This window comes from Lycium barbarum, chromosome 11 (assembly GCF_019175385.1).
Source record: "Lycium barbarum isolate Lr01 chromosome 11, ASM1917538v2, whole genome shotgun sequence".
NCBI lineage: Eukaryota > Viridiplantae > Streptophyta > Magnoliopsida > Solanales > Solanaceae > Lycium > Lycium barbarum.
In genome coordinates this window covers 18685413-18700435 of record NC_083347.1, presented here as the reverse complement: position 1 = coordinate 18700435, position 15023 = coordinate 18685413, and the positions used below count along the sequence as shown (strand labels likewise).

Here is a 15023-nt window from a genome sequence, read left to right as displayed (position 1 = left end):
GTCTTTACCATCATAAATTTTTTACTTTTTTCATAGCAAGCTATTCAATAGCTGGTCCCCATCCCTCAATTTTGGCTGACAATTTCGTCCCCATCCCTCAATTTCATCCCTCCTCCTTTGGGCTTTGGATGCATTAATGGATATTGATTACTTTGTTAGTAAAGGGTGGAGCCTCACACAATTTTTATTGATGGAGACTTTACGGATGAGGCTCTCCTCCAGTAGGGGATCTGTCCATTTCCTGCAGAGGGGTATTAATATTTTTTTTACACGCGTCTCATTAAAAGATTAATGGTCCAGATTTTGTTTTGTGAAACCAACCACTTAACCATGGTAAATAGTTCTCTCTTCAATAAGCTGCAAATGTACACTGTTAGAATTTCATAAGTTGCTCCATCATAAAGTTTATCTCCCACAAATATCTAATATCCATCAGACTGATTCTGCTTTCATTTTTGGACCTTAAAAAATACGATTTTGATTTCTGGACAACTACGGAGTTATGGGTTATATATAATGAAATTTCAATCAAAGTATCAGCCGCTGGTTTGGCCACATTATTTAGTAGAGATTTAGTAGCTCAGTTGATTGACTACCTGAACTTGTACCTTGTTGGTGAGGGTTCGAATTCCCACGTTATAATCTCCTTCCCCTACCCTTTATGTAATAAAAATAATTTTTCAAGAAAAACAAAAAAAAAAAAGACTTCGTTAGTGGTGCACTTGTTTGACAATAGACTACTTCTCACTCTTTACTATGAGTATTTAAAATCAAGTACTCCTTTCATCGCAATTTATTCAAACTGAATGAATTTAACAAATATTTTAAAATGTAATTTTCTATCAAAGTGATATGAGAAAAATTACAATTTATAATACTTTTCATATAGTTTTTAAATATATAAATTTTAATCATAAATTATTGAGTTAATTTAATTCAAATTACCTTTTTGATATAAAATTGTAATAATTTAACTATAAACATTGTCTCTTTGGTAACTTTACAATTCAAATGTTCATTTTTATTATAAAAAGATATAGTGTAGCCACATTTTTATTTATGACAATTCTATAATCTCTTTAAGAAACATTGTTTTATTTGTTTATTCATTGACTATACATGGAAAAGAAGAATGTAACTTTTTTTGAAAAATTGACATGTACAATTTATATAAATTTAAATTCATATGTTTATTATATTATTACCTATTGAAATAATTTTATACATTTTCTCATAAAATATTATTTCAATCGCCGCATTTTGTTCAAACTATTACAAAGTAATCGAGACAGTAATAAGATTTTCGAAAAATTAAAATAGAACCAAAAGAGAAACAATTGGGCCCATGAATCTCACGGGACATAGCATCTAGTCCCTTTAACAATTCGAAAGGCTTGGGCTTCACATTTATTTTTTGCAATAATTCTATGCTTTATCCTGTTATTGATGTGACATTAAAGTCAAAATATAGGCCCCAGGTTACTTGTCGACAAATGCTTCTGAAATGCCGTATAATCAGGTACTCTTCATAACCGTGCCCAATCAAAATAAATAATTACGTATATATCCTGAAAAGTGAAGGAGAGTAATTTTTAATTTGTTGAGATCTTATGATACTAGTGAATAGTGATAACATAGCATTTCATTTTGAAGTTTTTTTTTTTTTTTTTTTTTTTGGGTCTTCACTTTGTATTGTTAATATGAGTACAATAGAAAATAACCATACCTGAAACTAATAAACCAAAAACAACCCTTGCAAGTCATGAGGCTGCAGGTATTCATCAGAGAAGATTAATTTGGGGTACTTCTTTTTTTTTTTTTTTATAGAAAAAGGAAAATAAAAAACACATTATAGAAAATTTTCCTTAACTTCGAAAAGTAACGATCTAGTAATAACTAAAATTAGAGGGACAAAACTAAAAAAGAATGAAGAAGTATACACGTTCAATGCGATAGTTCCCCAATGAAGAAACTAATCAGACACAGCCTGGAAATAAAATGCAACAACAGTTGGCAAAAGGATTGAGACAACAGGGAGAAAAGAAAAGGTGAAATAGTTCTTAGCACTTTATTCTTTGTTTTAATCAGAGCGGATGACTTTTAATCATCACAAAATTAGAGATTTCTAGCCATGCACGTTCTTATATGCCCCAGAGAATAGACCAATAGCATGAAGATGCAAAGATAAAGCCAAATGTAGATTATTGATCTAAGCTTTAATTAATCAAATGAATCCTAATAGGTACTATTAATTACTACTAGCTCGCTGGAAAGTTAAATAAAAAATGAAAAAGAAATATAGAACTTGTCATTAATCTTTACTACTACTTCTTACATCAAAAGAATATATGTCCTTTTACAGTTGTGATTTCTGATCTTGGAAGCAAAATGAAGTATTATTAAGCTTCGTTCAATTTTCCCACAGGACCATGATTGATAGATATTTTGTTCCAAATTAATGGAATAAAACTAAATTAAGGAAAATTAAATGAAGAATATAGACAAGCTGGCAAACTATGGAAGAAATTTCTATTGGAGTACTTGGTTTGACTGGAGATAACCCCACATTTGGAAACACCTTTCCTTTTGCTTTATGTAATTGCAAAATAAAGACTTTGTTGGAACCGACACTACGTGATCAATCCAACTTTGATGTAATAACCAATTCTCAGTTTCCTAATTTATGAAATTACATCCCTTTTCTCATAAAAAAAAGAAAAAGAAAAAAGGGCAATGGAATTGCTTATTGCATAGTTAAGCTTTATTTATGGCTTAATACCTAGATGGACCCTTAAACTTGACATGTTTTGTAAGATAGGCATATAAACTTATAAGGTGACCAGATAGACACTTAAACTTACTCAAAGTGTATTTTTCAAGTTTTTCAGTTGTTTTGAAAACAAAAACTATATTTTTCAAACACTCACAATTTTCATGGCCAAACAAGCCCTAAATATATCACAAAATATTTTTTTAAAATGCAAAAATAAGGCAAATGCATATACATGAGACTATAAATGTGCACTTAAACCAATAAATACTCGCTAATCGCAATTTTGCAGCTTTCAATTAACTCGGATTTTTTTTTTACACTTGAATAATTAAAAAACAATAACTTTAACCAATAAAAATCCTTAAAAAAAGAAATTTCAAATTAAGAAATTTCTAAGTTCAGTATTTCAAGTGTAAAAGAAATTTCAAATTAAAAAAACTGTAAAGCCGAGAAGAAAATCCTTAAAAAAAAGAAATTTCTTAATTTGAAATTTCTTTTTTTAAGGATTTTTATTGGTTAAAGTTATTGTTTTTTAATTATTCAAGTGTAAAAAAAAATCGAGTTAATTGAAAGCTGCAAAATTGCGATTAGCGAGTATTTATTGGTTTAAGTGCACATTTATAGTCTCATGTATATGCGTTTGCCTTATTTTTGCATTTTAAAAAAAATATTTTGTGATATATTTAGGGCTTGTTTGGCCATGAAAATTGTGAGTGTTTGAAAAATATAGTTTTTGTTTTCAAAACAACTGAAAAACTTGAAAAATACACTTTGAGTAAGTTTAAGTGTCTATCTGGTCACCTTATAAGTTTATATGCATATCTTACAAAACATGCCAAGTTTAAGGGTTTATCTGGGTATTAAGCCTTTATTTATTTACATTTAATGGAGGTCTGAATCTAAGTCCCGTTTGGCCACAAAAATTATTCATTTTATTACGGAATTTTTTTTCACTTTTTTTTTTCGGAATCAACGTTTGACTATGAAAATTTCGAATACAACTTTAATACCAAAAACTCAAAAAACTTGTTTTCCAAAAAATTTTCACTTTTTTACAACTACATTTCACCAAAAACTACAATTTCAAAAACTATGGCTAAACACAACTCCAACTCTAAAATTCCAAAAAAAAAAGTGATTTTTTTTTTGTATCTATGGACAAACGTGGCCTAAATCTTTTAACATTTTATCATATCAAGTGTATTTGTATCTGAAGGACATTTAGAGCATTTTAATATTATTAAAATGTGTCATTTGCTTCCTTGTCCACTATGCTGCATTGACCATTCTTTGAAGGACATTTAGAGCATTTTAATATTATTAAAGTGGGTCATTTGCTTCTTTGTCCACTATGCTGCATTGACCTTCCACGTTAGAAGCATTATTTCTCTAGTTACTCATTTGAGTAAATGGATGAATGTGGACAAATTTTCATAACCACTATTCATTACTTCTACACGTTGATGGCTAGTAATAGTCACTTTATTTCCTTTGTAACCTTCTAGTCATTATTCTCCATTAACTCAATATTCATGCACATTCTTTTTTGTAACCTCTAAGTAATAATTCTTCCATTTATCTACCTCCTTTACTATCCTATTCATATCAAATTAATTCAAAGATGATTTTCCTAGCTATAAATAGTTAGTCATCCTTAACTTGTGGGGGTAGAGAAAAATATATACTTTGGAGAGTTCTTAAAAAGTGAGGAAAATAAAGAGAGTTTATTAGTTGAAAGAAGGTGTTCTCCTTTTTTGGTGGAGCTTTGGACTCAACATCTTGTCCAGAGTTTGTTGAGTTGTACGACGTGATCGGGCTGTTGTATCCTGGAGGGGACAAGTCAGAAAGATTACTGCTGGACCGGTAGATTTGCTGCAGTGGGCTTGAATCTCCTCAAAGAGAGCGAGATATCCGCGCCTCAGCCGAAAATAATTTTATTTCTTTATTTTTCAATTGTAATTGTAATTTCATTGTAATATCACCAACAATATCATTACCGCCAACAACTGCTTTTTAACTTTAGAGTGTGAGTTATGAAAGCAACAAATTTGTAACATAATGTAAATTAATATTTTCTCTCATATTTTAATTTGTGAATAATATATTATCATTGCCGATCAACCATCACCAGTACACTAGCTTTAATTTTAGAGTGTGAGAAAATAAACATTTTATGTAACATAATGTAAATTAGTATTTTCTCTCATTTTCAGTGAATAATATATTTATTACTTAGTAATTTATTTGAATTATATATATATTATGCAGTTCTTACTAAAGAAAAATTATCCACATTCAGATGTTGAAAAAACAAAAAAGAATTTATTGTTCAAATTAAACTATAAAATTTTATATTCATATTATATTCAAATTTAGATGTCTTGATTTTAAAACATATGTGTGCCTTATTATAGCCCCTGCATGAACAAGTTTAAGTGCTGACTTCCAAATAAATCCAGCAAGAAATAGCGATTTTTGACCCTTTTTCTATCCATGAGTCATTTCATCAAATTATTGCCGGTCTTTCTCTGAATAAATGCTTGGTAGTACTTACGTAATGAATGAGGCCGAGTTCAATTTTTTGCTTTCAAGCCAAGGGTGTTAGGAATTTTTTTCTATAGATGTACTCATATACGGACACGCAGATACATATTTAAGACAGGCATACCAACCAAGCAAAGCAGAAATTTCAAACTTAGGGGGGGGGGGGGGACGGAAGATTGGTCCTCTTCGAAAAGTTGACCTTTTCGGTTCGCCCCCCTATGTGGTCGGCCTTCTTACCAGTGTACCTCCTTTCTCTTGATGGAATATATCAAAGTAGCAGGAATCTTGATCTTAAGCTTTAAAGGACAGTTGAGGTAAAATTGATGGTCTTGGCTTCTCAAATAGACAAAGAACAAGTTTAACTTTCTTGAACATAAAGATAACATTCAAAGACTTAGCTCGTTTCAATTATTGAGTTCACAATTAAATATATGTATTTATTTAATGAATTCTTAAATATAAATACAAGGTCTAATCAAAAGTTATTACTTAAGATTGTGACTCACCGTGGCAACATTGAATGCTTTTGTAAAGAAAGGCAAAAAATTGAAGCACTTTCAAAGTTTTAATTACATATAAATTTTGTTAATTCCTAACGAAGTTTTAACTTCTGGCAGGCATTGCGAGCTATGCGCACTAGGGGTTCATTCAAATCTTCTTCCCTGAAGTCAAAATTATTTTTAGATGGTGAATCCCCTTAGACTTCTTCATGCTTTTAGTTTTTTATATTTTAAATCCCTTTAGTAAAAATCCCGATTCTGGCGCTGCTGACAGACTGTGTCGCTATGTTACATTGTGATGTTATACCAAATACCTTATGCAAACTGAATACATTCGAAATAAAACAAGTCGCAAATCAGCTCCAACAGTTTTAATTTTGGTTTAACAAAGGGATATGCCAAAATTCAATACATGAGCTGTCAAGATTGCTATGGTAGCAGGTATTCAAGTTTTAAATATTGAAATTATTCGTACCTGGCATGCATGCTCCCTCATAAACATCCATATCGATGTAGGAGCAGGTAACCAAGATGAATAAAAAAGATAAAGTAGTAACATATAAATAAATTTTTGGTTAATTTTAAAGTATCTCACTGCTGGCTAAACTTTAAAGTAAGAAGAACAGGGAATTATTTATGTGTCAAAAAAAAAGTTCAGTCAACCGGGAATAGTACAATACCTAAATATCACGGAATGAGTCCAGTGAGAAAGAGTCCATAACTAAACAATATTCTATTGTAATAAAGAGTTCTGATTTTACTAAAATAATCACATGCTAGTTATTAGCTTGATAAGCAAGCCCACATGGTCCCTATAAATTTGCTTTGATGCTATTAGACTTTATAGGTGTCTAGTACAGAAACACATCAAAGAAAAGAAAAAAGTTTCTTTGAGACAAAGTAATTACAAATGGCTTCATTTGGCAATTTGATGAGTATTTTGGTTTTATGTATAATCATTGACTCTGGACATGCCCAATTGCAGCTTAATTTCTATGCCAAGAGTTGTCCAAAAGCAGAAAAAATTATTAAAGACTATGTCCAGCAGAAAGTTCCAAAGGCTCCAAATACTGCAGCACAAATACTCAGAATGCATTTCCATGATTGTTTTGTGAGGGTAAGTATTATTTCTTCGGTTTCAATTTATGTGTCTTACCTTCCTTTTTAATGTGTTCAAAAAAGAATGTTCCTTTATATATTTCGTAAATCTTAACTTCCAGCATTCTACCAATCAGAAGTGAGAGATTATGATTTTTGCCCTGTTTCAAATACAGAGTTTCTTTATGTTCTTACTGAGTTTGCTGTTTTCTGATTATGTTTTGCTTCAGTTGATCTTTAATTCTGGTCTTTGCAGGGTTGTGATGGATCTGTGCTTCTTAATTTCACTTCGAGTACAGGAAATCAGACTGAAAAACAAGCTAATCCTAATCTGACATTGAGAGGCTTCTCCTTCATTGATGCCGTGAAGAGATTAGTTGAAAAGGAATGCCCCGGTGTTGTCTCTTGTGCTGATATTATTGCCTTGGTTGCTAGAGATGCAGTTGTAGTTACAGTAAGTACAGAATGTAAACAAACAAAATAGAAGTGCTAACTTTTTTCATGTATTTGTAAACAAACAAAATAGGAGTACTAACTTTTTTTAAAATTATAACCGTGATGTCAGGGCTAACTTGGATTCACTTTGACCAATTCCATAGGGTACCTTACTATCTCCACCAGCACTAGTACTAGATAACTGTCCACAAGGCTTGGACAGATAAAAATAAATTATGTAGTGTTTTGCAGGATTTGAATCTGAAATCCTACCAACTTCATTGACCACTAAGCGACACCCTTAAATGCCAGAACAGGATACTAACTTCTTGAACCATTTCCTATATCTCATTAACTTCTTATTCTTGTTGTCAATGGCATAATAGGGAGGTCCTTTTTGGAATGTGCCAACTGGTAGAAGAGATGGAACAATATCAAATGTCTCAGAAGCCAATGCTGATATCCCAGCTCCAACTAGTAACTTCACAAGACTACAACAGTCTTTCGCAAAGAAAGGTCTTGATCTGAAGGATTTGGTCCTGTTGTCTGGTATGAGTTTAAGTTCTGCGCACTGACAGTGTATAATATTCTTACTCTATCAGGTTAAGTGACGAAAGACTATTTTCTTTTAGGTGGCCACACAATTGGAGTGTCTCATTGCTCCTCATTTACGGAGCGTCTGTACAATTTCACCGGGGTTGTTGGCACACAAGATCCATCTCTAGACAGCGAATACGCGGATAATCTCAAGTCAAGAAAATGCAAATCAATCAATGACAATACCACTATAGTTGAGATGGATCCAGGAAGTTTCAAGACGTTTGATCTTAGCTACTACAAGCTTTTGCTCAAAAGGAGAGGCCTATTCCAATCTGATGCAGCCTTGACAAAACGCTCTACAACAAAATCATTTATTGAACAACTTGTCGATGGATCGCTCAAAGAATTCTTCGCCGAATTTGGTAAGGCCATGGAGAAAATGGGGAAAGTTGAAGTTAAGACAGGCAGTGCTGGTGAAATCAGGAAGCAATGTGCATTTGTGAATAGCTAAATGTTCTGCTTTCTTTATTATTTCGGAATTTCAATTATTTTGTGATTGTATTTTTATGTGTCCTCTGAGTGATTAGTTTGGTGTAATATGTATTATGTACTTCTACATTTACTATATTATAATTTTGCAGTTTGCTGGTGTTGTAGCAATAAAAGTTATGCCAAGAGCAGTTCCTAGTTGGGGTTTTGTCTTTATAACATTTGCTTTCATAACCTTTAAATTGTAAACATTAAAATAAAGGAAATTAAATAAGAACTCCTGTGGGTTGCGTAGGAATATTTTCAAGATGCTTGTAAATATGAAAACGACAGTTAAAATATTAGAAGAGAGAGATGGCAACACTTGCAAACATGTACAACAAGCATGTAAGCAATAGCTTTTAACTTATGAAATTTCAAAATGTTTTAAGTTTTTTTTCTTCGGAAATAGACTCCTAAAATCCAGCTGAAAAACTGTCATAATCTTAAAAACTGTCATTTGAAACACAAAATAGCCTGGGAAAAAAATATCATTTCATCGCCTGTGTAATAAAACCAAAACAACAAAAATGAGCTCAATTCTATTATAAAGTGCAACTAAAATAAAAAGTGATTTTTTTGTGATATATAAGTTGGTTGAATTTCCTTAGTATAAGGAAAAACTCTTGTGAATTGGCAAAGGGGTTCAAAAGTTGCTTTAGATCAGAGTTTCAAATGTTATGTGATACTATTATTACCATTATGTCTGACTTCGCCACTAATTCTAAAACGTAAAATAAATGACAATAACAACAAACAATTACTGTATGATATTTAAGCCCTGAGCATAGGAAGAACCTCTATACTCTGTTAATTAGTCCCTGATATTCTTTTATTCTTTAGCATAAGTAGTTAAGTACCAACTAATTTCTCCTATTGGCTTATGTAAAAGCAAGCCTGAAATTAAACCATCCTACTAACAAAACAAAATAAAAACTTTAACAAACATCCATACTTAAAAGACTTAAAAGCTCATATAAAACTGAAAAAATTACACTAAAACTCTGCATCTCTGCCTTAAAATAAGCAGGCAGGATATAGCTCATTAACTGATATATTCATTGCATGGAATACCACACTCAATTATCAAGACTTTTTGTTGCATCTTGAACTAGCCATCCCTCAGAAGGTATTGTTAAAAGACCATCAATTCCTAATAAGCATCTAAAATTTAAAACTTTAAAATTTCAGAATGGTCCTATTATTGGTAGAAGCAATAAGTCTTGGCGTCTTTGATGATGCTCCATAATCCACCTATGGGAGATATAAGAATAAAAAATACACCCACAATGATGCACAGCCAGTTGGTACACCAAGAGAAGCCAAACCCTTTGGGCTTTCTGAGAATAAGCCAAATGATACAGGGAAGATAGTATGAGGGTGGTGCCAAAGCAAAGCCTCCAAAGAATCCCATTAAACCACCGAAGAATGGAAAGGTGATGCCCACAACCAATGTAAATGCAACAAAAATGGTAAGCACACATACACGAAGAGGAATGGAAGGTTTATATTTCAATGACTTCACCGCGTATGTCTCTATCATGTCAACTACTGGCATTGCATAGACCTGATAACTCCCAATGACATGAGCCACCACAAAAAAGTTAGGAGCCGCATCAAGCCATGTAGGTTTATGTAGTGTGAGCAAGATATTATCATCAACTGCGTTACCAAACACCCAATATCCAATGAAAGCCACAGGCAAATAACATAAGGCCACTATAATATAAGCTGTCAATACACCTTTCCACATTGCCGTTTTTGAAGGTGCCTCTGGTGTAGAAGGAGTTGTAGCTTGAATTTCAAGAACTACATTATGTCCAGCATATGCAAATGCTACATTCCCTAAAGCACTCAAAAACATAAGCACATTGTCTGATGTTTTGTCACTCCTTGGACCATAACTAACTACTTCTCTCCCAATTGTGTGTTCCTTTAGTCACGTAGTCCATGCTATAATAGAGTAAGTCATGGACAAAATCGCGGCGACAAAGGAGATAGATGAGATGGAGTTCAAGTTTGGCAAGTAAGAGAGGACAAATTGGGAAAGGGAGAAAATCATGATGAAGTAAGTGAGCTTGATTGGTTCGGCATGAGGGAAGAGGACTTCTTGGAATTTTTTCAAGGATTTGCCACCAGTGACCATGTAAATAATGCAAGTGCTGACTTCTACTATAATTTGTTGTGGCGCTCCACAGACCAAGTTTTTCGCTGAATGCATGTTGGCCTAGCTCATGGTATCTATCAATCTCTTGCCTGGTATCATTTCATGCATCTCCACCATTTGCCAGATCGCGTAAAAAGTTATAATCCATGAGAGTAACATTGTTGTTACACCAGGTCCCCATCCCATCTCGGACATGGCATAAGGGATACTTAGAACACCAACACCAACCATGGCCGGGACATTGTGCATGGTTGAGTACCACCACTTCGCGTTCCGGTTCAACGTTATTGATAGTCATTCATCTATTGCTCTCTGCTCCTCCATCCTCTTATCACTATGATGTTAAATCTGTTTTCGGCAATAGGAGCCATGAAAAAAAAAAATCTAAATATAAATGTTCCATTTGTGTCGCAGTTTAAATGTCTTATTTTTCTTTTTGTATGTCTCAAAAAGAGTGTCTCTTTCGATATTTAATAAAGCTGACAATTCAAATATTTTACATGCCAAGTTTATAACCACAAAATTCAAAGGAAATTTTGGTACATTATATACACATTTTTAATTTAGTATCATAAGATTCAAAAGTCTCACTTTATTTCTTAAACTTCATGCCTAATCAAACTAAGACACTTAAATTGGGACAGAGAGTATTTTTTTTGTTTTACTAGCTATAATGTTGGAGGGGACAGATTAAGAGTATAAATAAGAATAAAAAGTTTGTGAGAGAAAGAGTAAGAAAAGATTGTTCACTCGATTGTTTTCTCGATATGCCTTGCCTCCTATTTATATAGGTAATTGCGCGCCCCTAAATTCTAAATCGAGTAGAGTAATAATGACAGAAATATTTCCTAATCCTTTTAGATATATGCAATAGGTAAAAGTATAGTATGTTGTAATTAGAAAATTAAACGAACGAAATATTTCCGAATCCTTTTAGATATATGCAATAGGTAAAAGTTTGTTTGAGTGACAGATTATAACTAATTTATTTTCTAAATTAGCTCACGTTAATCAGATTGTGGAAGCAAAGTCCGCAATATAAAGTAAAAAAATAAAGAACACTTGAAATAAAAAGAAGGCCAAAAATATCTTAATCTACACGCAAACCTTATAAACGAATTACATGTGCGAGAGGGTGTTCAAAGAAAAAAAAAATATTTATGTCTATCCGTTATATGAGAATCTTTTTAAAGGGTTTGTAATGATCTTGAACTACTCCACTTGTAACCTTTAAGATTTTGAGATGAACACTTTGCAGAGGTCTCTATAATATCTTGCTCTTTGCAATGGATTTATTGGGTGTTTGACTAAGTTTATAGGTTTATAAATTGTTCAAACTAATTTATTAGTATGTTTTGGCTTGTAATGCGTTTCGTAACATTAAAGTGTTTATAAGTCAAAATCAGTCGAAAGTCATATGTTGGTCACCCAACTTATGGTTTAATAGCTTATAAATATATTTGGTTTGACCAAATATTTTACGATTCTATTCCTAATATTTTATTTTAATCTTCGAAATGCTCTTTCCTAAAACATAACTTTTAATTATCTCTCTATATATAAAAGTACTTTTAAATTTACATTTTTTGTAAATAACATTAAGGGCATTCAAGCCATTTTAACAAAAATAGTGCTTATCAACTTCTTTTTACCAAACACACTACTATTTATTAGGAGTATTAGTTTCAGCACTGCTATCCAAAGACGTAACAAGTTATTTATAAAAATCAGCTTCAATATTTAAAATTACTTTTTAACACTTGATGCTTACTTATTACTTCCTCGGTTTCAATTTAAGTGTCTTACTTTTCTTTTTGGTTTGTCCCAAAAAGAGTGTCTCTTTCTATATTAAGTTGTTGACAATTCAAATATCTTACATGATGAGTTTATAACCACAAGATTCGAATGACACACTTTAGTACATTACACACATATGTAATTTAGAGTCACAAAATTCAAAAATCTCCTTTTATTTTTAAATTTTATGCCTCATTAAAGTAAGATACTTAAATTGAAACGGAGAGCGCAATTTTAATCAACTAACCCAAACTCTTATTTTAGGAAAAAGTTTAAAGCCAAGACAAAACCAAAAGGCCTGTCTTCTCAACAGACACAAGGAATCAATCTTCTTGGGAAAAGCTTTATGCCTGGTGAGACACACGTATGACATGGCATGTGAGGGTGATTATTTTTTAAAAAATATACTGTGGTTCCCACTTCTCTTACCCCATCTAATCCTTGGCGCTGTTTCTTTCTCCAGCCACAGCAAAACTCCACGCATGGTTTTCTCACTTTTCTACCTGGTCATGGTTTTTTTTTTTCGCTAATATTTTATTTATTTCATGCATGTATTAATTTATCTGCTCCATTTGATGCAATTAGTACTCAAATTTTTTATAATGACAGCATTTGTCCTAAAAAATTTATGGCTACTACAGTGAAGTGTTGTTATGTATGTATACTGACATTTGATATTTACATCTCATTTAGCTGTTATAAATAAAAATACCGAAATAATTATTTTCCTGTTATAAACGAAATAATACACTTGTAATTTTAAAACCTCAATAGATTTCATATCTCATTAATTAAAAATTGAAAAGACTAAGAAATTACCAAAAAATCCATGTACCATACCGATAAACAATTAAAATCTAAGGAACATTCGCATTTAAAATTAATTGAGAATCTAAATATTTCAAGTTTGACGTAACAATTCTACAATTGTAGGTTGTTTCGTAAATTCCAGTCTCTTAGTGATAGTATAGTAATTGAATTGACGAAGAATTTTATCCAAACTTTCAGCAAAAGGGAATTTATAGTATTCCTTTGAAGGTTGTTTAAGAGCTTAACATAAATATTTTATTTTATAATAGATTTCTTACAAATTATTATTACAAAATATTTGAGTATGACTGTTATAGATAAGTAATTTTACAAAGAGTGTAGCGCTATAATGAATGTCACTGGTCGTATAGATAGAATGTTGTTGTATAGAAGTAAAATATAACATGAAAAATGAGTTCCGAAGAAAATCAGGTCGTTATAGCGAAATGTTATTATAACGAATGACAATTAAATGGAGGTTTGACCATACAATGATATTTCAGTGCATTGTGTTAACGGATTGACTGGAAAGTTACTTTGATGGAGATTGATTCTTGTTTAGATATAACTCATATTTAACTATTAAAATTTAATATTTTATTTTTATTCTTATCATTAACCACCATTTTAAATGACATTAGCTATATTCCTGAAATTCTAATCTCCTGGACATTGCTAACTCTTTCACCGTGCCTTGTCGGGTTATTTAATTTCTTCAATCAGATGGCTGTGTAAACAAATTTGGAAAGAGAAAAAAAATTGCAGCTGTCAAGCTTAACCATATGCAGATTAGTAAGGGATGATGGTGTAAGTTATTTTGGGGTGGGGGTGGGGTGGTGGGCTTGGAATGGAAGAAGTAGTGGTAGCGTGGCAGGTGAAGAGAAAAGGAGAAGTGACTAGTGTAAAGGGAAAAAATGTGTGACCCACTGTGCACTTGTCAATTAATAGACACCCTCACACAACTATGGCGTGACATATCTCACACATAATAAAAATTTGCATCTTCTTGGTCATCAAGGGTCGGAATTAAAGGATAAGTTTATTAGGTAGTATCTATTTGCATTAGAAAGACAGTTCTACTATATAGAAGAGTGGGTTTAGAGGCAGGATTGTTCACATGTGTGCTTCTATGACATTAAATTCAACTCTGAGGGGCATCTTTGGAATTTGATAGTTTGTCTGCTTTAGGCCTGTTGTGCTCAATAGCATTATGTGTGTACTTTTTCCTATTTGGACGAAAATACCGGACCATTTAATTTATTTGTCCGTATCCTCTTTAAAGAATTGTAGTTAGTTACATCTTTCAAGAAATGTGGGTCCCAAAATTTTCATCTTCCAAGGTAACTTCCAAAAACTGAGTATTGTGGCATTTAAGCAATATTGTAGATTCCTATTTATTTTTAGTTTAAAGAATTATTGCACACTATTAGGGTATCCACTTTCTCATACCAATTCACTGATTTATTATATTTTACACATGATATCTTTATAATTACGGGGGAAGTCTATACAAATACAACATTTTAAAAACTAAATACATCTATTTATTACATTTTAGTCGATCAATTTTTGTTTGGGGAAGGAAGGAGTTTTGTATTCAGCTGACATCAGAAGATGTAACACATGTTATCCATAAATTTCTAAAAATAAAAGATGGAATATCCAATAAAACTGTTAGAAAAACAACGTAATAAGAGAAAGTGAATACTTTGATCTACCAACAAAAAAATCTTCATGTTGTTACCTTTTCATTTTGTTTCAAAATAAGTGGTGTTTTACATACATTTTGTTTCAAAACAAGTGGTATTTCACATAATCAAGAAGGCATTAA

The 15023-nt window shown here is 32.0% G+C and overlaps 1 protein-coding gene and 1 pseudogene across 1 annotated transcript; one reads left to right on the top strand and one right to left on the bottom strand.

Annotated features, from left to right (window-relative positions):
- Nucleotides 1–6622: 6622 nt before the first annotated feature.
- On the top strand, nucleotides 6623–8577 carry LOC132618552 (peroxidase 3-like). Its single transcript, XM_060333584.1, has 4 exons — nucleotides 6623–6934; nucleotides 7172–7369; nucleotides 7737–7899; nucleotides 7983–8577. Exons 1-4 carry the CDS (start codon nucleotides 6728–6730, stop codon nucleotides 8399–8401), a joined length of 987 nt encoding a protein of 328 aa, XP_060189567.1. The 5' UTR covers nucleotides 6623–6727; the 3' UTR covers nucleotides 8402–8577.
- A 1042-nt stretch (nucleotides 8578–9619) lies between these two features.
- Nucleotides 9620–10903, bottom strand: LOC132618306 (lysine histidine transporter-like 2; annotated as a pseudogene).
- Nucleotides 10904–15023: the final 4120 nt, after the last annotated feature.